The following is a 22,941-nucleotide window of genomic DNA, read 5'->3' on the forward strand; positions in this document are numbered from 1 at the left end:
GTTTTACCCCATGAGCACATTGCATGGTATCATAACCTGTGGCTGAATGCCAGCTGTGCTGTGTCATCATCTGAAGAATCTGATGTTACTGAACTCTCTTAAGAGCCCGTGAACCAGGCAGAATGGGGAGTACTCCCATTTTATAGATGAGGACACCTGAAGACCTTCCTTCATGGGTCAGGCAGCAAATAGGTAGCAGAACCACAGGGTCCCTCAGGACACAATCCCAAATCCTGAGCCATGGCTGCCAGGAGGATGGACCTCACTCAGGGAGGACTTTCAGGCACAATCCTCCTGTGTTGCCGACAGTCAGTGAATCAAATAGTACCATCCTCTCTTTATCCCTGCCGTAGCTGAGATGGTCCAGATGACTGAGACTCAGGGATGCCACCTCCTACATTATTCAGTTTGCAAAACTGAGGTCTGACTGGATGTCCTGTGGCCAGTCAATAAAAGTTCGACTGTGTGTCAGACAATAAAAGTTTGACTGTGTGTGCCACACCTGATGCTGTGAGGGCGGATGAGGACTTCCTGCCATAGCTGGCGAGGTTAGCTTGTTATCCGGCTGTTTCAGGGGCAATGGGGCTGGTCAGAGAGGGAGGTCTCGGGTCCTACTTACCATGGTGGTTGATATGGTCTCCGTGGTGATGGAGGGAGTAGTTGTTAAGAACTCCTTCCCCCCTGGGGCAGTCCCGTCAACCTGCTGGCCAGAGGAGGAGTTGTTAGAGAGGGAAGAGAGAGAGCGTGCCAGATACGCCTGCAACATCTGCCACCTGGGCTCGTGGCATCCCCAGGTACCAAGTGACAGGCAGTGTGAGCAAACATGCACTTGGGGAGGGGGTACGTCCACACACAGACCAAACTACAAAGGGGTCTCACAGGTCCTCCAGCTCATTCCAATCATTTTATTTCACAAAGGGAAAATAAGCCCATAAAATTTGATACATTCTATCCAAATTTCAATGCCTGTATTCTTTGACTGAGCGAGCCCATTGCTAGGGATTCACCCTTCAGGTATAAACTTTGAAAATTTCGCCAGGAAGTCTGAACAAAAAAGTTCACTGCAGCTTTCAACATTAACTGCAAAAGACAAAAACCATCACAGGTCCATTGATAGGTGATAAAGGCATGCTAAATCAGGATCCACTCCTAAGGGGAAACAAGGAGAGTGAGGTGGGGCCACATGTGCCAACATGGAGTGATCTCCAAGGTAAGTATTAAAAAAAAAAAAAGGTAGGGATTTCCCTGGTGGCGCAGTGGTTAAGGATCCGCCTGCCAATGCAGGGTACACGGGTTCGATCCCTGCTCCAGGAAGATCCCACATGACGTGGAGCAGCTAAACCTGTGCACCACACCTACTGAGCCTGCGCTCTAGAGCCCGCGGGCCACAACTACTGAGCCCGCATGCCTCAACTACTGAAGTCCATGTGCATAGAGCTTGTGCTCTGCAACAAGAGAAGCCTCCACGATGAGAAGCCTGTGCACCGCAACGAAGAGTAGCCCCCAATCTCTGCAACTAGAGAAAGCCCGTGTGCAGCAACAAAGACCCAACACAGCCAAAAATAAAATAAATAAATTTATTTAAAAAAAGAAAAAAGGTAAAGTGTAAAAGAGAATTATCTCTTTTGTGTAAAAAATTTAAATACCTAGACATATAAGGACATATGTTAGTATGTGCATTTTTTTTTTTCTGGGAGCACTCACAGAAAAAAATTCATTTTGTTCTATTTGAATTTCATAACTGTGAATATTTTGTTATTTTGTTTTGATGTCAATAGGGGTTACTGAGCTGTAAAATTTGGGGCCATTTTTAGTTTTCTTTGTATTTCTCTGTATAAAAGCAAAACCAACACACATTACTAAAAACAAAACAGAGCAGAGAGGGAGTAAGTTGCCCCGGGGTCACAGAGCTTGTCAGAACTCAAGAGTCTTGACAGCTGCACTAGCAGCCTCATAAACCTCTATGCATGTTATAAAAGTGAGAGAAAAAATTCTGGAAAAGACAGAGTTGCCCACATTTTGCAGATTTACATATTTCCTTAGTTCTTAAGACAAAGACTGGTCTCCAGGGCAAAAAAGTCCCCAGCACTGCAGTTCCTCTGGCCAGAAAGAACCAAGAGGGCATCTATCAGACCCTTAGTCTCCATTTTCAAAGCTTAAAAACTACAAAAGGAACTTAGGAAATGCACTGTAAGTAATGCACCTGTGTCTATTTACAACAGCGTCTCCAGGGGACTGAGTATGTTTCATCTTGCTAAGATAAACGATATTTTATCTTTTTTTTTTCAGTTTGTTCATTTTGTTAATCTGATGTGGAACCCCCGTGCACACACACACAAATGACCCAATGTGAGCTGCTCTGACCCAAGCTGAATTGGGTTCTCTCTCCTCTTCCCCTGGGATATCTTAAGAAACCTCTTCACCTCCTTCAAGCGATCTGAAAACCATGGTCTAATCCACTAACCGCTAGTTCTTATAACACTCCCAGGAGGATGAAGGACACACGACCCTCCCCATTTTACAGATGGGAAAATTGAGGCTTTAAGAGGTGTAGTCTGCCCAGGATAAGAACCCATCCCACCACCCACACCCAGAGCTCAGGGAGGACAATGAAGCTCAGAAGAGCATCAGGGTTAAAATGGTGGCTCCGGGGGAGCCAAGGTAGCAAGAGTTGGCCAAGGGGCTTGGCCATGATGGGTACCCCACCCTTAAATGCCCAGTACCTAGGCTCAGCGTGCACAGGAAGGCACAGGTTACCTGGGTGGTGTCCACAGTGGCAACTCTGGTCTGCAGTACAGCCTCCGGCTCGATCTTCTTCCTGATAGCCAGGCTGCTGACTGTCATGGTTTCCGTTTTCACAGGCTGTAGGCAGATGAGGGAAGAACACTCTGTATCTCAAGCCCCGGCACGACTCCTACTCACAGGCAACTGCAGCGCAGGGTCAGCAGGATATCTCCCACCACTGCCGCTGACCAAGTCTCCAGAGGGGGTTGAAGCCCAGGGCCAAAGAGGCCCGGTGTGATGTCACAGACAAACAGCCCAAGAGGGGAGCCAGAACCACCAGCAGCACCCAGACAGCCTGCCCATGACACTGCCACCATATCACCTCATGGTGGCTGCACGCTGGGTTTCAGGCTACCATTAAGAGAACATTCACCATTCAATTAACATGCTCTGTGCCGTGCCCCACACTCAGCATTTTCCTGATAATACATAGTCCTGAATGACTTCAATGGTTATGCCACCACCTCCCAGCTACTTTCTCTGAACTGTTCTTTAGAGAAGGAGTCACACCTGGATGCCCAGAGGGGCCAGGCAGGAGATGTAAACGAGTGAAGCAGGCTTGCTGAGGACCGGGGTGAACTGGAGAGCACATGGGGTCCACTCAGGTTTGGCCTGAGTGACTGGATAATCTGATTTTTTTTTAATGATATAAAAAAAAATCCCTGGATTTTATATTCAGTGTCCTGATTTTTAAATCAAAGTCAAAGAAAACACATCTGCTAGCCAGATTTGGCCCAGGGCCACCAGTTTCCAACGCCTCCTCTAGAAGTCTTATGTTAAATGATCAGTTTCTTCTGAGTCCTCCATAGAACCTAGTTCATGGCTATACACACAGCAGGTGCTCACATATGTGAGCTGAATGAATGAATGAAAGTTAGCTTGTTGGGAGGGTGGTTAAGAGGGGATTCTTCTAGATGGTTGTAACTCAGAGATCTAGCCGTTCATTCAGTTAATCATTAGTGCCTGGAATGTGCAAGCTTAGTGGAGCTGCCACCTGGTAGGAAAGCAGACCTGTCAGCCAGTAACCTGACTACTTGTGATACCGCTGGAAGCAGAAGCATTGCAGAGCAAGGGGGCTGAGCAGGGAGCAACACTTCTGCCCAGGGTTGTCAGGAAAGCATGTGCTAGTTAAGTGCTATCTGAACTTGGCCCTGGAACGTGACAAGTTTGCAAGGCAAAGGGAGGAGACACCTTCTCCAGAGGGTACAGCATGGAGTGAAAGCCCAGAGTAGATGAGCTCCTGTTTCAATGCCTGGAACATGGGAGGTAGCTGGGGCTGGAAGAGGTGGGAGAGCAAAGGAAAAATGTGAACAAAGATCCTCTGAAAGAAGGACAGGGAGCAGAGACGCCCAGACGCAGTCTACCCGTGTGTCCCCCCAGGTGATGACGTTTCCTCTTCTCTAGGAGTTTCAACCACTACCCCAAGACCCCAGGCCCTGGGGAGGGGAGCCAGGGCCGGGATCAGAAAACACCACCTGGCTTTCAGAGCAGGCGGCAGGCGCCCCCGTGAGTCCACAAGCACACGGTCTCTGCAGGTGCCATGCAACACAGACAGGGGGAGGAGGAGTCGAGTAGGACCAGACTGCCTGTCATCACTTGACCTCAGGCAAGAGATGGGGTCACAGGGTTAAAGCACCCAGGAGTGCATGTTAGGGGTAAACCGAGCTGCCGAACATGCGAGCACAGAACCATGCTGTTCTGCGGAGGGGCGGTCATGCAACACGGAACAGAGCTTCAGGCTGGTGGCTCAGTCTTCTCACACTTGGCCCAGGGGCCTCTGAACATGCAGTGCCCGGTGGGCCCGGGTCCCGATGATGCTCCACTGTACCTCGAACTGGGGCATATCCGGGGTGGAGCAGGCCCCTCGGTCCGGGCTGTCCTCGATGCCCCCAGACTCATCATCCTGGCTCGGGCCCCGTTTGTTGAGATCCCGGGAGAACACCAGGCCCTCGGTTTCTGAGTCACTTTTGTCTCGGTCAAGCTCAGGCAGGCTGCGGGAGAAGTCTTCAAAGGCGCTGCCGTGGTAGTCGCCGATGACCGTGAAGTCGACCTCGGCCTCCAGGCTGGACGTGGAGCTGACCGTGATGCTGGAGCACTTACGCTCAATGGCCAGGTGGTTGTCCTTCAGGAACACCGCATCCCTCTCCTGGTCCTGGTCCTCGTCTCCCGTGTCACTCTCTGGGGCCCTGGGCCGTGGCGGTTTGACTTTCTCCTCGGAGCCCTCCCTCAGCCCTGCTCTCTATGGCCAGGTGAAAATCAAAGGAATGGGGGTGTGGGATGGGGGGAGAGGAGAGAGAGAGAAAGAGAGAAATCAAGATGGTGAATGACAGAAGAAATCTCGGAGCCATTCGATGCCCCAAATGGAAGAGCAGGTCAGGAAAAGAAAAACACCCCCGGAAAGGTTCTTTGACACCATAATAAGCTTAAAAAAAACAAAACAAAACAAGAACGCTTCTCAAGAGTGAGGACACTCCTTTCCGAGGGTCTCCGGCTGACGGCAGAAGCAAGTACAAAGCAAACATCCTGCCAGTTGGTCCTGGACAGGAGGCCCCATCCAAGGTTTGGATCTGGGAGCTTATCAGAAGCGGCACTGCGCACAAGGCAGGGATGGGAGCCCGGACCCCGGGCCCATCCGTGCAGGCGGACATCAAGGAGGCAAAAACCAAGGAGGGAGACCCAGGGATTCAGGACCACCCAGGACAGGGAGGCAGAGAGGCTGGAGCCAAGAGCTTTGAGGAACAAAGAGGAAGCCAACACGGTTTGTCAATTCCACTGAGTCTCTGTGGGAGGGGTCAGCATCGTCCAGAGGGAGAAGCAACACGGGGTAATTCCTGGGAGCTGGGCGCTACATCACTTCAACCCTGAGCTCCGTGAGTGGAGGTTCTGCTCCCATCAGTGTAATTGACAACAGCAGGCCAAGGAAGTGCTGGAGGGGGACCAGCAACTCTTGTCCGACATACATACCTCTCAACTGGCCTGTCAGGGATTAAACACCACACACGTTTTTGGCTGTTTTACGACATTCTTTTTTAAGACCAATCTAACCCCCACCAAATATTTTTAAAGTACTTGGCTTCAGGTTCTAGAGACTCGATACACTTAGAGATTCACTTGCTAGACAAGCCTCCATTTAGCCAGTTTCTGGAAGGTTGAGAGGTGTGAGGACACATTCCAGACAAGCCAGAGTTGAGCTGCCACAAGAGGCGCTGCCAGAGCAGGTGGGGATCTAAGGCAGCGATGCACCCTGGCCAGGCGAAGATGACCAGGTCATCAGGGCACCGAGGGGCTGCAGAGACCTGAGGGCCTGAGGGGCTGGTGAATCTCAGGTGCCCCCCCTTTCCTGGGGGATTCGCTGCTAAGCTGGTAACGTGCTTCTCTTGCCTGACCGCGTCTCCGGATTTGTTCTGGATTAGAGAAGACAGTTAGTCTTAAGGAGGCAGAAAGGAACTTGGCACTAGGACCGAGAGGGAGCCAGAAGTGAAGGATGGAAACCTCTGGACTGTCAGCTTCCCCAAGGCAGGAGCACCAGGGAAGGGAAAGGATGAAGGAAGATCGTTGGACAAGCCAAGCAAAACGGTAGGAACCCAGCAGGTGGGGGCAGCAAGGCAAAGCAAATGTGTAGTTTGCTGGAGGCGGTGCCACTTTCTCCACCAGCGCTGTGTGACCCTCCGGGCACCAGGTCACACCAAAAGCCGAGGGTCTGCGTGGCTAAGCTAACATGGGCCAAGCAGATGAACCCGTCATTCTGCCTGGGCTACGCTCAGGCCCGTTTAGGGAAAAGAACTCATAGGGATGGACAAGCAGCCTCTGGTGGCAGTAATGACGAGGGGCCACAGAAACATGCTTTTAAAGAGCTACGCGGCATGCGGTCAGCTCCCGGGCTGGGGGCAGCATGGGGGCGGGGGCTCACGTGGCCAGTTCCCCCAGTAGCTTCCTCCAGTGTAGTTTCGCAGCCTGGACTGGGGGACACGAGCTCGACGTCCATGCATCCTTCCCGGGGGGATGGGGTAGAAATGCCCTCCCAGAAGTGTCTGGTAGCTGGCGGCATCATGGAGGAATGTGTGGCTTTGGGGGCAGCAAAGTCCCCTGGGGGCTGAAACTGAGCAAATCCCAGGTCTAAACGCCTACTCCGCTGTTGCTCGACCTGCCCCACAGAGGCCTCCAAAGACAACTCGTTTGCAAAGGCCCTGGTTTCACCCTGACTCGCCCAGCGAGTTTCAGCTCCGTGGGTCTCAAAGATACGAATCTTGTTGGCCACAGAGGTCTTGCTAATATCTTCCAGGGAGCCCTCTTGACCCCCAGCCTGGAAAGAGGTCATCTCCTTTTGCTTCCCTGAAGGGAACAGCAACCCCTGGGCTTCTTCAGGGACAAGTCTGGGCTTCCTGCTGGCGATGGGAGGGGCCCTGCGCTCACCTCCGTCTGGGGTCACAGTCAGCCCTACTCGGTCCTTGGGCTCCGGGCTCTCTTTAGGAGGATGGGCATGTTTGAGAAATATGGAGGACTGTTCTCCAAAGCGGTCCCTGAGCTGCACAGGCTCCCCCGACCCATAAGGGGCTGGGCTTGAAGAAGCTTCTTCTGGAGATGTCTGAGCCGCAAAGGGATGGGGCGAGGTTGGGAGGGGGGTGATCACCTCCATCTGAAGAAACGCTGGGGCCTTGCTGTCCTCTTTCACAGGTTCTCCTGTTTGGGTGTGAAATGGTCCCCTCTCTCTGGGCAGGAAGTTGCCTCTGTCCGGCTTGGCTGGCTTCCTGACACCGCTAGGAGGGACGGTCCACGGAAGGACACAGGCCTGGCGGTCTGGACGCACGCCCCCTCCTCTGTGAGGTGAGTGGTTCCATTCTCCTGGGGGACTTTTCTCAGCCTTTCCCATCAAATCTCCACTCTGGGGGGTCTCTTCCTCTGCAGTTACTGAGGATGCTGGGTGGGTAGACTCTCCTTCCACCTCCCACCGGGCTTCGTCCCAGTCCTCAGCAAACATCAGCCCTGGAGAAGGTCCCTTTCCAAGCTGCTTGACAAAGACCGCCAGGTCATCTGGTCCTTGGTTCCTGGGGAGCCCCGCCCCTCCCTCTGAGGAAGCTGAGTGGGCTTCACCCTCGTGGTGCTTGTTTCTGCCGACAGCGGCGGCAGAGCCCCATGGGCCTGAGGAGTCCAGCTCCGAGCTCTCCGTGAGGTCCTCCGAGAGCTTCCGCCTGGTCTCGCAGCCAGGTGGGGCATCTACGTGCTCTCTCTCCTCCAGGGCCGGACGGAGGACTTGGTCTTCAGACTCTTTCTCGCCATAGTTTAAATAGAAGCTTCTCTCTGCAAAGGAAGTGTCGGTTTCATCGCTCGAGTCGGCTCTGGCTTCTGTGTAGGCTGGGTCCAGCAGAAACGACCGGAGTCCTCCCGTGTCGGAGGCTGGAGAGGGGACATCAACCTCTGCAGGGCCAGTGGCCGGGGCGGCGGGTCTTCCGCAAGCCTGGAACTCCTCCCACTTCCGCCTTAGCTCCGCCGGGCCCTCCAGCTGACCCCTGGAGGCCCACTGCTTCCTGATGGTTGCCTCCCCAGGGTCCACCCTGAACCAGGAGCCCTCTGGGAGCGTTCCTGCCAGCGTGCAGCCTGCAGCCAGAGGAGCCCCTCCTGGGCCTTCCCTGACCCAGGGGCGTTCCTCCCACACTGACTCAAAGCCTTCAGGGCTCGTGATCATTCTTCCTTGTCGCTGGGTGTTTGCTCCTTTGGCTCCCACCTTTTCTTCTGTGGCCATTTCGAAGGTGAACTTGTCCACCAGGACGTCTACCTTGGAGAGTCTGCCGTCAGCAAGCGTGTCTGCGATGCCTGCCTCCCTTTCTTCCCGCTGTGTGGTGGTCACGTTTAGGAGACTGAGTTCTTCTGGCCTAATGTACTCTCTTTCTATAAATACCCAATGCTCTGAACCCTGCGTTTTAATTGGAGCAAGAAGAGTTAACATGAAATATCAGGCACCTGAAGAATGGGTTCACTTTTTCCCTCTGCAAGAAGGGACCAAGGTCAACCTGCCCCCTTGGTCAAGGTCAACTGGCTGGGGAGAGGCAGGCATGACAGTGCCGGTCAGCCTCATCAAGGCTCCCCATCAAGGCACCCAGCAAATTATCTCCTGATGCCCTCAACCACCACCCTAACTGGGTAAAATGGGAGGCGGTCTCACACCCTCCCCGTGGTAACCATCGGGGAATGGAAATCCACAAATGGTCCAGGACTCTTCCTCTTTTAATAATAAAGCTGCCAGTGTCAGAGGGGAAAGTAGCTTACATCACATGGAATCTTTGAAGGCTAGAGCCGAAAGAACTCCTAAGACTGCCTGCAGTCCAGTCTCCTAATTGTGCATATGGGTAAACTGAGGCCAAGAGAAGGTCAGTGACTTTTTCAAGGTCACAGTTAGTCGAGTCAGGAAGAGAATGCCTGAGAGCCTTGCTGACTTACAGCCAATGGAATATGGGTCCCAACTGCGATCTAATGTCTAGTTGTCGGGGAGGCACTGAGTTAAGTTTCACAGGCCACAGCCTGAAATCGGACCTTCCTGCAAGAGCTAATTGGAAGGAAAGAGATTAGACCAAAATATACCAAACGGCCAGCTCTAGAGGTTAGTGCCAGTCACTACAATGGCTGAAACAGCTTGAACTTTGTGGAGTTCATTCCCAAAGAAACAAATACCAAGGCCTATTCTTGGAGAATTCTAACAAAATCCGCAGAAAGAGTGGAAGAGGACTGACCAGAACATATCATCGAAGGAAGAGATCTAAAGATCCAAGCATCATCACTGGTCCAAAGCACTGTGAGTACAGCACTGTCAACCATCAACAAAACAGCCCTCTACCTCCCCTGGAATTTTTCAAGCAACACTTAGGAGGGAAGGATGGACTTCTAGAATTGTTAAAAAAGCAAGAAGGCCAGGAATTCCCTGATGGTCCAGTGGTTAGGACCCGGTGCTTTCACTGCCAGGGGCCCGAGTTTGACCCCTGGTTGGGGAACTAAGATCCTGCAAGCCGCGAGGTGCGAACAACAACAACAAAAAAGCAAGAAGGCCAATGGGATTTAAATCTTCTTGCAACCACAGAATACTTTCTTCACACAAAATCTTGATGGCAATCCAATATGTAACACAGATACAGGGCCTCCCCACCCCCCGTGGAAGTTGGAGGCCTGGGCTGCCCTAGTGCCCCAAAGTGCCTCCCTCCTTTGAAACCACTGCTCTGACCCAAGTCCCTCATGGCACAGATGTGGAAACTGAGGGCTGGGGAAAGTAAGCACCGTGCCCAAGGTCAGAGAGTGAGCCAGTGGCAAAGGCAGGCCTAAAACCCGGTCTCTGATTCTGTGTCCTGTGAAAAGCTCCACAGTAAGAAGTGCCGAAAAGTGCTCCTGACTACAGCGGGGGGCAGGTTCCCATGCACTTGGGCTCCAATTCAGGTTATGACTTGGTGAGGAGTCTGTCAGATCCCAGAAGATCTGAAGGATTCTGAAGAATCAAGGGAGCATTATAAGCCCTCTGACCTCCCCCACCCCTCCCCCTGCTCCATTTTAGCAAAATCTCCATGATTGTCAGGGAATCAAACCTCTTTAAGAGAATCTTGCTAACAGGAAAGAGAGAGAAAAGGAAGGGGGGAGGCCCAGACAAAATCTGCGTGGGTTTTTGAGATTCTACTTCAGGTTGGTAAGCTTTCAGGACAACAACACTTGAACCATCCCAGAGGGAAGAGTTTTGAGAGCCTACAAAGCCTCCTTTCTCTTCTGCTTGGGAAGCAGGCACCTTTAGCTGCTCTCATTTCAGCTTGTACTGACATCATCAGCCTGGCAAGGATGGCCAAAGATGGTCCATGAGACCCCTTGTGGAACATTCCTGCCCCACGTCTAACTAGAAACTAGTTTCTAGCAACCAGAAGCTTAGAAACTAGGTTGAGTGGGGTGGGAGCTGGCACAGAACAGAAAGTTTCTGCAGAAAGAGAAAGGGAAACGTACTTATATTTAGTTACTATGTGCCAGGCAGTGTCAGCCCTTTGGAGAAGTTATTAAATTTAATCCAAATGGCGACCTGTGAAGCAGGTCCTGTTACCCTCATTTCAGAAGGGGAAACTGAGGCTCCCAGAGGGAAGAAGAGGCTCTGCATCTAACAAGTAAAAATCCTGAAGAGAGAAAAAGTCTGAACAAAGAGAGGAAAGCTTTGGCTCTCTGACCCAATTCACAGGATAAATGATGTCAGGGAAGCCGCCGGGCCAGTCTTTCCACTGAGCCAGGGGACCTTCAGTGCCTGTTCAGAGCACCCCCTGCTGTCAGCTGGAGCCACTGCAGCAAAACTGGCCATGAAACGGGAGCTGGGAGCTGGAGTGGGGCCAGTTCTGTTCCCACACAAGCTGACAGGAAGAAAATCTCCAGCCAGGATTCTGCTGACCCTGGGCTGTTCAGGGTCCACCTGGAGCTCTGGGTCACATTTTGGGCCCTGCTCTTTACAGGAGACCCCCCAGAGGAAGGGGTCCAGGACAAGGAGCCCTCTAGAAACCACGGGAGAAGCTGCGGAAGAAAGTGGGAGTTGGGGGGCCAGGGGGGACGCTGAATTCTGAAGGGCCTTCCTGGAGGAGGATGCAGAGTGGAACTACAGGCGCCAGGGGGCACAGCGAGGCCCACAGGCAGGTGACTCAGAAGGGCAGGTTATAATTCAATATGGAAACTTCCCAACAGATGACTGAAGAAGACAAAATGGACTGATGTTAAGAACAGGGAGAGCCCCCTTGTGGAAGAAGCTGGACGGACAATTTTCAGGGATGCTGGTGAAGGGCGCATGTTGCCCTCCCAACCCCACAACCCCCCAAGTTAGGGCACCTGTGCTTGGCCCTACGCGAATCTCTGTGCTCCAAGGCATCACTGCTTCCCTAACCTTGGGATGCCGTTGACTCCTGTCCAACTTCTCTCAAGAGTGCTCCTAGTTTTGTTTTTATTTTTACATTTAGGAAAAATTCAGAGTAGAACTGTGATTTACGTTTTACCACTTACGTAGCTGACTCACGGCTCTCTTACAGTTCCAGGACATTTCTAGCGGCTACAAAATTTTTCTCTGGGAATAGAGAACGGTATATGCCCTCATACACGCTATGCCAACAGAGAAGGGTTGGTTATCAGAGAGAAGGAAGTTTCACCCAGATGGTCAATCGGTCCCTTCCAATCCCGACGGTCTATGAAGTCCCAGCAAAGAGGGAGGATGCAGCCCCCTGCTCCTGGGCCTGGATTCCACCCGGCACCCACGCAGGGGCACAGGAAGTTCCGAGGACCCTCAGCCTACTGCCATCCTGGGCAGAGAAGCAATGCTCTCCTCATTTAGAATGCTTGCCTGACCGACATCTGTACAACCCCAAGGATGCTCCCTGGTGAAAGACGCCCACTTTTCCCTGCCTGGGGACCCTGACAGACCCAAACTCCGAGGGGAGTTTAGAGAATGGAAGCAGGGGATGGAGGGGCTAATTAGTCACTGCTAGACCTTAATCAGCCTTCTGAATACAGACAAGACCTCAGAGCAGAGGTATTTAGGTGCCATGATCCCTGATCCCAAGCTTAGCAGTCAGAACCTGCCTCCAGGTCACCTGCCTCAGCGGGACCTGAGAGGTCATTTCTACCTGCCCTCTTTAAGCCAAAGGCGACTCAGACCTTTCTGTCTTCCTTGAATGGTTTCAGTCCTATCCTTCCTGAGAAACCATGGATGAGGGACGGGCTGGCCCATTATGGACCCCTGGGACAGGGGACGCTCACTTGTCACAGCACGGGGCCAACATGAGCTACTCACTGCTCCCACCTGCAGGGCAGAGTCTGGCCCACCCCCTCAGCCCAGAGAAAGGGTTTTCTTAAGATTATTAGGGTGGTTCTGGGTGGGTGGGGAGGTGACGACAGTAACCTCAGGAGATGCTGCGAGGCTTTTCTGAGTGAACACTTCCAAGCCTGTGGCCGTCCCAGGCTCAGGTGCCAAGTCCTGCTGAGAGGTGTCCTGGGTCCTCTGGGACTGCAGGGGAGGCCCAGGGCCAGAGGAGAGGGGAAGAGGGAGGAAGGGAAGGAGAGACAGAGAGGGAGAGACAGAAAGCAGGAGAGAGACACACACACAGAGTCCGTGAATAGCCCAGCTTTGTAAATCCCGCATCCTTAGGTCAGGAAGGAGCCACGCCATGAGAGCCCATATTTGGATCAGGGATTCCAGTTACCATCAGCAGTGGCCCCAGGACTGTCCAGCACTTTCCAGTTTATAAAGTGCTTTTATATCCATTATTTCACTCGACCTTCCCCACAACACTGTGGAGTGGCAATTTTGGTCCCCTTTTGGATGGACTGACAAGGCAGTGAGGCTTCCGAGAGGTGATGTCACTCACCCAAGGACCCAGTCCAGTCCTTGGCGACAGCTCCTCTCATCTCCCAAATCTTCAAGAGCCTCTAAATGCCAGTGGGACCTGTAAGCCAGTTAAAAGGTCCATCGCTCCAAGGTGAGCTCCTGGACCAGACTTCTCTCCAGCAGTGGACTACACTTCTTGCGGGGAAGCAGTAGGGGGATGGGAGGTGGAACAGACTCCACCTTTTAATGAGACGCATCTTCTGGCAGTTCCAGCTATCACCAGCAGGTGGGGCACCCCCATGCCAGGCTGCTCAGAGCATCTCAGCTCCCCGGAGGCCAGCCCTCCAGTGCCCAGCCTTCCTTTCTCTGCTGGAGTCTGACCCCTTTGGAAGCCTCTACATCCGCCTCACCGACTTCAGGACTGACTAGAGGCCACTCTGGTCAAGTGTCTCTCAGGGCAGGAGGACGGGGGTGTGTAACTGGATCACTAGACCAGCTCCATATGGCCCCATCCAGGGTCTTCAGTGTCTTGACTGTGCCAGCGGTGACCACAGAAGCCCTCAGTGGGTGAAGAGGTTTGCCCTCCTTCCATGGCACCAGCCGTAGAGGCCCCCACAGCATCCCTGACGTCGTGAATCACCAGCCAAGGAGCTACCACAGCAGCCTTGCTAGACAAGGCCCTGTTACCCGGCATGTTGTGGCCACGAGAGTGCTGATTCCGTCAAAGGCTCACTTATTAGATCACAGCTGCATCACCAATTTTCAAAGCTCTAAAGGGCAGCACGGGCACAATTGACTCTCTCCTGGTCTTCATATGATTTGGTCTTGCTCCCAGGCAGCTGTGATTTAATAGCAAATACAGTGGCCTGGGGCGTAAGAAAATCAGATTCTGGCCCCTCTTCTATCAGCTAGGACACTGATCAAGTCCTTCCCTTTCCTGAGCTTCTGTGCCCATGTGTAAAATGACGACCTTGAACCAACTGGGTTCCGAGGGTCCTTCCCACTTTAAAAAGGATTCTGATTTGAAATTAACCTTCTGTGTGAGAGTCCCAAGGCTCTCCCAATGAAACAATAAGTAACTCACATTGAGCGTCTAGGTCCTCTGCTGGCCCCTCCATGCTTTATGTCACTGGATGCTCACAACAGTCCTGGGAACTAGGTGCTTTTATTATCTCTACCTAACGGAGGCTCAGAGGGGTTAAGTAACAAGCCCAGAGTCATCCAGCTAGCAGGCAGCAGGGCCAGAATTCAAACCCAGGCACTGTAAGTCTAGACCTCAGAAGGGTTTAAGACCAGTAAGCAGCAGCACTGGAGAGAAAACGCCTAATATAAACGGGGGTAAAGAGTGCCAAGATTTAGCAGTGCTAAAAATACCAGCTTGGGGTTATAAATACAGGAATTCTCAAGATCCTATCTTTCTCTTTTTCAATGAGAAAACACCCCATGCTTTCCGCTCTGAAAGACAGGTCATGTGGGATCTTTTTCTGGAGCACCAGGAACAGCGCTGACTTTCCTAGATGATCTGTTCCTTTCTGGTGGGCTCTGAGGATCTTCCTAGGAAGGAACACTCCCACCATCTGTGTTTTCACAATAGGCACAAAAGGGTCTGGTTACTGGACAGAACTACAGGATTCTTAAATTTTAGTGTGTGTGAGAACCACCTGGGGCACTTGTTTCAAATACGGATGCCAGGGCTCTACCTCCAAATACTCTGATTCAGTAGGTCCGAGTTAGGGCCCCAGAACCTGCATTTCTAACCAGCACCCCTTCCCCAGTACACTCTGGCTGATGGAAGGGAAATACACCATGCTGCAGTGAGTCCTTTGAGTTTTTCAAGGTGGTCCCTGGGGCCCAGGATTTCAAGAGTGAGTGCATTTGCCTTCGTCGGCTTAACCTGCTGCCCTATCTCCATCACCACCTTACGCAGCAACGGGGCGTGGAGGGGGAGGGTAAGTCAGTACATAGCAACCTTCCCCAGCGTCTTTACCCAAGGCCCCAGTTGAGGGGTTCGGGTGAGACCTACCTCGTTGACCTTCTCAGGGGTGCCCTTGGGGGAGGGGGAGGCGGGAGAGGAGGGCAGCCTGCGTTCCCGCTCCCAGTCTCGATCCCGGTGGATCAGTTTGCTGTTGGGTTCCTTCAAGGTCCTCTTGAGCTCGTTGATGCTGGCCTGGTGCTTCAGCAAGACATCCTCTGGCTTGTCTAAGAACTGGGGTGCACGGAGAGGACAGTCAGGTATCAGAGGAACAGCTCCAAGAAGAGGATGCAAGGCATGGTGAAAATGGTAATGGTCCCCATCACCGCCCTACATCAGCAAGGTGATTCCCCTCCATGGCCCTGTGTCACCCTCAGAGCGTCCCATAAGCCAAGCAGGGCAGGGATGATTAGCCCCAACAGGTACACAAACCACTCAAGATTAAAGAGAAGAGTAAAAAGCACTTAAGGTTAAGAAGAGGAGACTTCTGGCCACATACCATCTTTTCTTCTCCCCTGCCTGGCTCCTGGCCTTGGAACACCTAAGTCAACCCAAATCCCACAGGTCTGGGTAAGTTCCCTTTAGTTTCACAAGGTGCAGAGGTGACTTCCCTCTGGTTACAACCAAAGCACAGTGAGAAATCACCAATCTTGTTCACTAGGCTGCTCTGGCCCACTCCTTGGCCTCCTGGATCCTGGTCCCTACCTCTGGCCACGACTTGGACCACTGTGCTTATTAGCAGGATCCTCAGTCTAGGCCCCTCCTAGCCCAACGTGTGTCACTGCTCAGGCCCTGTAGGGCCCTTCTAAATCCAAGGATGTCCAGAGAAATGTGCCCTGCTTCCATACCAGGGGCCAGGAAGAGATGATGTTTAGCGTTCTCTGCTGTGAGCCACTACCTTCCCCAACCACCCAGGATCTTCCAGATTCCTTGTGGGTACCAACTCCTCAAGGGCAGACAGGGTGAGATACAGCCAGACAGAGAAACTAGGGCTCTGTGGGGTGTTCAGGAAGATTAGAATTAGAGACCAGGAAGAAGGGAGGTAAGTCCCAAGGCTGGGCACAAGAACCGAGCCAGGTACAGCTGGAGTCATAGGAGTGTCCCTATTAAATTGCCAAGTCGGAGCTCTGTGCGGTACAGAGGTACTCTTGCCCTTAGGTCAAGTGAGGACCAGCCTTTGCACAGGAGCCAGCAATAGTCTGCCCACTTCTGGAGGCAGAGGGCAGGTGTGCTGGCAGCCCAAGGACTCTTATCTGCAAAGCTGTTTGAGGACTCAGGACAAGAAATAGACAACCTCAGCTTATTATAAAGTCAGATCAGTGATTCTGGAACAACTACTTGGAAGGCAAGCTTGCCCTTGGACAAGGCTAGAGTTCCCCTGGGCTTATCTCTGGCATCCAAGGATCCACTATGATTGACTCCTAAGTTAACTAAGGAAGGAAACCGATGCCACTGAGGCTCTGCTTTCCCTCTAGACATCTGTCTGTACCTCCTGCATCCCTTCCTGAGCAGGGCTGTCTCAGGACAACGTCTGTCTGAGAAATCAAACCTGATAGAGGGTGCACAGGTGGGTGGGTTTGGGCCGCCATGGACCTAAGACGCGGCTGGTGACCTTCCTTCTTGAACCTGCCGCACTGGTCCTGTGAGCATGTGGTGTTCCCCAAGGCTGAAGGGAGCAGTGGATCCTTGAAAGATAAGGGCCTGGGGGAAACCTAGTCCAAATGCCTTGCTGTGCAGATGGGGGACTGAGGCCTGAGGGGACTTTACCAAGACCCTCAAAGAGTCAGTGGCAGAGCTGCGGCTGAAACCCAAGAGCCAGGCCTTTCTGACGCCCCAGCCCCTGGCCTTTCCCTCAGCAGCCCAAGAACAGACCCACTTCTCCTGCAGTTAAGTATCAAAGGAAGAGTTGGACACTATGTGAAAGGGAAGGAGAAGTGGTTAGCACAGGATGAGGGTGTTGAGAGAAGCAGCAAATGGGAGGAGGAGGCTTTCCTGGCAGAGCTGGAGCAGCAGGGGCCCCGCCCGTGGGAAGTGCACCTGGGGCTGAGAAGACAGATGTGCTCTGAGGCCCCTCCCTCCCCACACCCCCCACTCCCACATCTGGTTGCCCATAGATACAAAAAGAAGCTTGGTGGGGGGGGGACACAGGGGACACAGATGTGGAGGCATGACAAGACAGTGGTACAGGAAGGAGAAGAGTCAAAAGAAGGCTTTGGGGCGGGAGTGGGGGGGGGATGGGGGTGGAGATGAGCTCAGTGAAAGCACAGAATGGCCTGGAAGAACTGGGGGACACAGTGGGGGATGGTCAGTGGGTGGGAAGCAAGCACAGCGTGGTCTGGAGAGGCGGAGCATGAAGATGGGAAAGGGAGGGAGAGGTGGGGAGGGAGGGAAACATGGGTGGTTGGTTGGGGGGGCTGGAGTCTCTCGATGAGCTTAAGATGGGGAGGGGGTGATGGAGGGTGGGGTTGGGTGAGGGAGGAGGAGGGCCGGGAGCAGAGGAGAAGCTGAAGTTGAGGTGGTGCTGGGATATGAGCCTGGGATGGACGGTGGGGTGATGACAAATGAGCTGGGGGTGGGTGAATGGCTGGGTGGGTGGGGACAGGCCCCATGCAGTACCTCCTGCTTGTGTCTCGGCGTGGTTTCCTGCTCCGGCTAGCGGGACGTGGGAGGAGGAAAAGGAACCAGCAGGGTCAGTAGAGCAAATGGATTAGAGATACCGCGACTGGCCTGGTCCAGCAGGTAGCCCAGAGCACTCTGGGAAGCTGGGTGGGCCACCAGCAGGGCAGTGAGGTCGTCAGAAGGTACGGGGCGTGAAGCAGGGAGCCCAGGAAGGCGAAGAAGGGGGCGGGAGGCCTGGAGGCAAAGCGGCCCATCACACTCGGCAGATGGGACGTGGGGCTCTGGAGAGTCATGCTTCTTGCTGTCAGTGTGTGTTCAGGGGCTTGTGCTCCCAAGGTGGGGGTGTATGATGGAAACCCACCACACCCGTGTATGCACATGCCCGTGTGCGTGTGCACGTTGTCTGCACGTCTGGGTGCATAACCCTATGGGCGAGGGGGTACACGTCTGTGAGTGAACACCTGCGAGTCTGAGGCCACGCGGGCCCGTGTGAGCGTGCAGCACAGGTTGGTGGGAAATGGGGGCGGGTGGCAGGAACGTGAACCTCACCCCTGTGGCCTGCAGGGACACCCTATCGTGGGTGAACGGGGGCTGTGCAGATCCAGATCACAGGCAAAAGGGCAAATTAGAAGTGAGCAAGAGGAGGCCAGAGTCCACCAGGGAACAGAGTGCCCCTCCAGGAAAGCAGGGCAAAAGGAGCGGAAGGGTACAGGGTGGGCAGCATGCCCCACCCCCACCTGGGGATTCCAGGTATTGAGCACGGCCCAAGAGCAAGGCCCTGTCTGTGGTGCGCTGCACAGCAAGGGTGCCAGGCCACCGCTGGGGGCACCTGAAGGCCAAGGCTGAGCCTAGACCCAGGATCAGCCTCCTGACCCCCAGGTCAGAGGGTGCGAGAAAGCCGGGTTCGTACCTTTAACTCCTTGATCTTGGTGGGGGTCCTGACCTCTCCCTCCTCAGCCTCTGACCGCCGCCCCCCAGACTCGCCATCCTCCTCCCGCTTGTCACTGTCGGGTCCTGCGTCATGGTTCTCGCTGACAGAGGCTGGGCGAGAGAACTCTGCTGAAGTGGGCAGAGACGGCCAGGCGGCCACGTGAGTCACCTCCCGGGCACAGGGACCAGGAGCCAACCCACCGCCCGCCCAACCACGCCTGGCGCAGAGCAGACACCTCCACAGCCTCAACATGCTGCAGCTAAGGAGCCAGTGCCCAGAGGAGTGGCGTGGCCTTCCCCAGGTCACTCAGGTGGTGAGAGCCAGAGCCACCTCCAGCGCCAGGCCCTCCTCTGATTTCTACAGCACTCGGGCCTGGGTTCAAATCTCAAATCCATCTCTTCTTGGCTGTGTGATCTTGGGTAAGTTATACAACGTCTCTGGGCCTCAGTTTCCTCATCTACAAACCGTACCTAATTCAGACGACTGGGAGGAGGAACAGAGATGCTAATGTGTCTCAGAGAAGCAGTGGCTGGCTCAGAGTGAGCCAATTCCATTAGTGTTGGCTCACAAATGTTGCTGTTTCGGTTGTGGTGGTCATAGCAGATACTCGCTTGACCGTTATTTAACAACACACAGATACTGTGAGATTAGCTTTTATTAGTGAAAGTTAAAGTCCTGAGGTTTGCACATGATTTACCTTCTTTTTAAATTAGGGAGAAATCAAGGGGATCCCTGCAATAACATCTTTCTCACTCACTGGCATTCCAAAGTCCTTTTCTGAACAGGAAAGAGAGGGATGGAATTACAGACTTTACATCAGACACTGGGCAAAACCCAGACTATGCCCAGGGCTTGTGTCTCAGTGGAAAAAATGGCTGGAAAATACTGCATTAAAATCATCAGAGCACAGATTATCCTCAGGATTGGCATAGATTTTTTTTTAAGAATAATTATCCCTTTTATTCATATATATCACTTGACAAACTGCCCATGTATGCACATTATTTCATTAGATTCACATAATACTCTGTGTTGATGGCTAGGATGGGAATTACTATCCCCATTTTACAGAGGATAAATTGAGACCTCGAAAGGAGAAAGGTCCCACTGGTACCCTTTCAGTGAATCAGGACAAGGACCCAGGCCTCCTGGCTTAGCGTCCGGGCTTCCTAGATAATGAACTTCACCAGTTCTGGGCCAATCTTTGCTGCCCTGAACAATCTGGGTTTCATTCAGCCCCCAGCATGGTAATGGGAGCTGCAGGGGCGGACAGAAGGAAAGCACAGCCCTCCTTTCCCTTTGCTTAAATCTCAGCTCTCAGCCCTGTACCTACTCAAGGAGAACAGGGAGCTTCCTGAGCCCCAAATGGACCCTTGCAAAACTGCATGTCCTCCGAACACAGCCAGGGAGTCCTGGGGCGGGACTCACCTCCATACTACTGGAAACGTATCAGACTCTCCTGATCACCTGGCAAACTCTTAAGCATCCTTCAAGACTCTAGCCGGGTTGTCACCCTCTCTCCACAGGGCTGCTCTGTATTCTGTACACACTTCTCCCACCAGCTGAATCACGTTGAATGCTGACAAATCTACTATTCTGTGAGCTCCTCAAAGGAAAGGGCCATACTTATACTAAAAACTGTACCCCGGACCTAACACAAGGTCTGGCACACATCTAACACTAAGAAAGTATTTGTTGCCTTGCCTGGAGGCCAGCCCCAATATGTTCTGGGAGCATCTGCTGGTCCCCCACCAAAGTCCCCATCTCCTACCTTCAAGCTGCCCCCTACAAACCTAAAAGCAATAATAATTTGTTAGTGGTCCTACAATTTATTAAGGTCTTACTATGTGCCATGAACTGTTTTGGGTGTGGTAGAGGTATTACTTGTTTAGTTCTCCCTATAACACAATTAAGTAGGTATTATTCATTTTGCAGAAGAAGAAATAGGCCCAGGGGAGTTAAGCTGCTCAAGGCCTCCCATCCTTTCATTCAAGTATTTATGGACCACCTCCTGCATCCATGGAGCAACTGGTGAGTGTTAAGGCTGAGACCTAACTCTGCCTAACTCCCAATGCCCCATATGGCTTCTGACCCTCTCCTATAAACTCATGAGCCTATCCTGGGAGAGTTCTGGGCCCTAAAGGGTGCTGATTTAGTAGGATTAGGTAAAGGCCTGGGACTTCTCATGTTTACAAGCTCACAGCTGGTTCTGATGCCACATTTTGAGAAGCCCTGGTCTGCTTGATACAGGGCAATGTATGGACAATTCTCATTAATAGTCAGGGCACCTATCAACTCAAGAGAAATGGGGGCAGTGGAGACTGCCATGCAGTTAGATGTCCATCAGCCCAGAGCCCAGTGGAACCAAAAAAATGATTGGGAACAACTCCTTCGCCTCCAGTAAGGCATCACCAGCTCCACACTGCAGTTACAATATATCATTCCAAAATGGTGACAAGCTGTGAACTGCTGAGCTTCTTGGGAAGGGGGCCCAGAAGACCATATGGCTGAACCTGGGACCCCAAAAGGCCACAACTCAGGGAAGTTGTGAGAAGCCCAGAGTGTCAGTGTCACATTCCAGCAGAAGTGGTACCGCAGGCTAGACTAATCCACTGAGAGTCCCCAGATGCAGCAGTGCTCTGGGGCCACCATGCCTGGTGCAAATCAACTATGGTGTGTTCACCGCCTCCACTGCTCATTCTACAGGACCTGGCATGCTCCCACCCCCCTCTACACGCCACTCTCCCCACCACCTCCAGCGTGGGGCATACCTCCGTCAAGGCTGCGGGACATGGTGTACCGTTTGCTGGAGGAACGCTCAAAGAAGGGCGCGGGCCGGTCGATGAGGGCGCTGGCCTGGCGGGTCTGTGCCTGGGTCCTCCCACTATACCGAAATTTGGAGCCCATCACCAGGAAGCCCTTGGGTGGGGGCTCAGGGGACACCAGCCTGCAGGGGAGGGATGGAGGCAAGGAGAGAGGATCAGACGCGCAACGCCAGGCCCAAGGCTGGACCACAGCTGGCCTTCCGTCCCACTGTCCCACCACCTACAACTCTAAGTGGTCCAGAAGGTGAGAGACTTGGGGAAAGAGGAGGAGGAGGGCTTTCCTAGAGTCCCTACTAGCTCCTCCTCCTGACAAAACACAGCCGTCACCCACATCCACTCACAGCCTCGGCCTCAGCCCGTTACCACACCCCAGGGGCAGGCTCACCGGAAGAACGTATGGTGCTCAATGCAGACCTTCCACAGTCTCTTGGCCGACCGGTGATTTGGGAGCTTAAAGCCAATCGTGCTCTCAAACTGCTCATACTGCAAAACCAGGGAGGGCGGGTCAGAAGCAAGGCCTGGGCCCACTCTCACCACCAGTCCATCCTTTCTGACCCTCTTTCTCAGGCCTGTATGACTCTGGCCTGTGCGTTCATTTATTCATTCATTTAATCAATCAGCTGGATTAAGCCCTTACTCAGTGACAGGTCCAGAGCTAAGCAACAGAGACACCAGGGTGACCAAGACAGAAGATTCTTGGTTGGGGGGGTGGGGGGTGATGATACATGGGTAAACAAGCTCATCTCAGATACTCATAAGGGCACAAAGGAATGGATAGAGATGTGTGATGTGACAAGGAATGCCTGCGCAGGCGCGGGGGGCAGGGGTCGGGTGCTACTTTAGAAAGGGTGATCAGGGAACGCCGTCTACACAGGGGATCCCTGAGCAGAGAACTGGAGGATGGGAAAGGAACCAAAGCTATGTGAGAAGGCGGGGCAGAGGATTTCAGGTGGAGGGAACATCAAATGCAAAGGGCTCGGGCAGGAAAGAGTTTGCTTGTTCAAGGATCTTGGAGAAGGGTGAAGGGGCTGGAGTGCCCATGGGCGCGGGGCAGCGGGGCAGAGGCACGTGGCCAGACAGAGTTAGGACTTGAGTCCAAGAGCTAAGGAGAGCTCCAGGAAGGTTCAAGTGAGGAGTGGGAGTGGGGTGGGTTTGACATGAACTGATGCAAGGGACTTTTAAGCTCTCTCCAGCAGCTAGGAGGAAAATGGCCTGGAGTGGCAGTGGAGGCCGGGAGACCAGTGAGAAGGACAGTGTAGGGATGGAGGGGAGAGACGGTGGCTGGTGCAGTGGACAGAGGGACAGAAGCAGACGGGCTCGCATTTATTCTAGAGGTAGAACCGAGTGGACTTTGTGATAGGCGGGATGTGGAGGGTGGGCATATTCATGTTTGCATGTGTGTGTAGTCGTGTGTCTGTGTGTATCTTTGTCTGAGTACCACATGTAAGCAAATCAAGGACATGGACATACATTCCCTGACCGGTATAACCTGAAT

The 22,941-nt window shown here is 53.1% G+C and overlaps 1 protein-coding gene across 20 annotated transcripts in view; it reads right to left on the reverse strand.

Annotated features, from left to right (window-relative positions):
- Window positions 1-22,941, reverse strand: part of EPB41L1 (erythrocyte membrane protein band 4.1 like 1) — a 142,424-nt gene that overhangs the window by 16,378 nt on the left and 103,105 nt on the right. For 5 of the 20 annotated variants that reach the window (XM_060078311.1, XM_060078313.1, XM_060078316.1 and 2 more), the window contains 10 exons: window positions 21,832-21,929; window positions 21,393-21,568; window positions 18,601-18,749; window positions 17,688-17,723; window positions 15,123-15,305; window positions 6,695-8,695; window positions 6,081-6,188; window positions 4,613-5,023; window positions 2,758-2,862; window positions 620-703 (listed from right to left, as the gene is read on the reverse strand). In XM_060078311.1, coding sequence (XP_059934294.1) covers window positions 620-703; window positions 2,758-2,862; window positions 4,613-5,023; window positions 6,081-6,188; window positions 6,695-8,695; window positions 15,123-15,305; window positions 17,688-17,723; window positions 18,601-18,749; window positions 21,393-21,568; window positions 21,832-21,929 — 3,351 coding nt within the window. The remainder of the gene's footprint in view (window positions 1-619; window positions 704-2,757; window positions 2,863-4,612; window positions 5,024-6,080; window positions 6,189-6,694; window positions 8,696-15,122; window positions 15,306-17,687; window positions 17,724-18,600; window positions 18,750-21,392; window positions 21,569-21,831; window positions 21,930-22,941) is intronic. The other 15 variants (XM_060078315.1, XM_060078314.1, XM_060078318.1 and 12 more) reach the window with 15 other exon arrangements.

This window comes from Mesoplodon densirostris, chromosome 16, assembly GCF_025265405.1.
Source record: "Mesoplodon densirostris isolate mMesDen1 chromosome 16, mMesDen1 primary haplotype, whole genome shotgun sequence".
NCBI classification, from domain to species: Eukaryota; Metazoa; Chordata; class Mammalia; order Artiodactyla; family Ziphiidae; genus Mesoplodon; species Mesoplodon densirostris.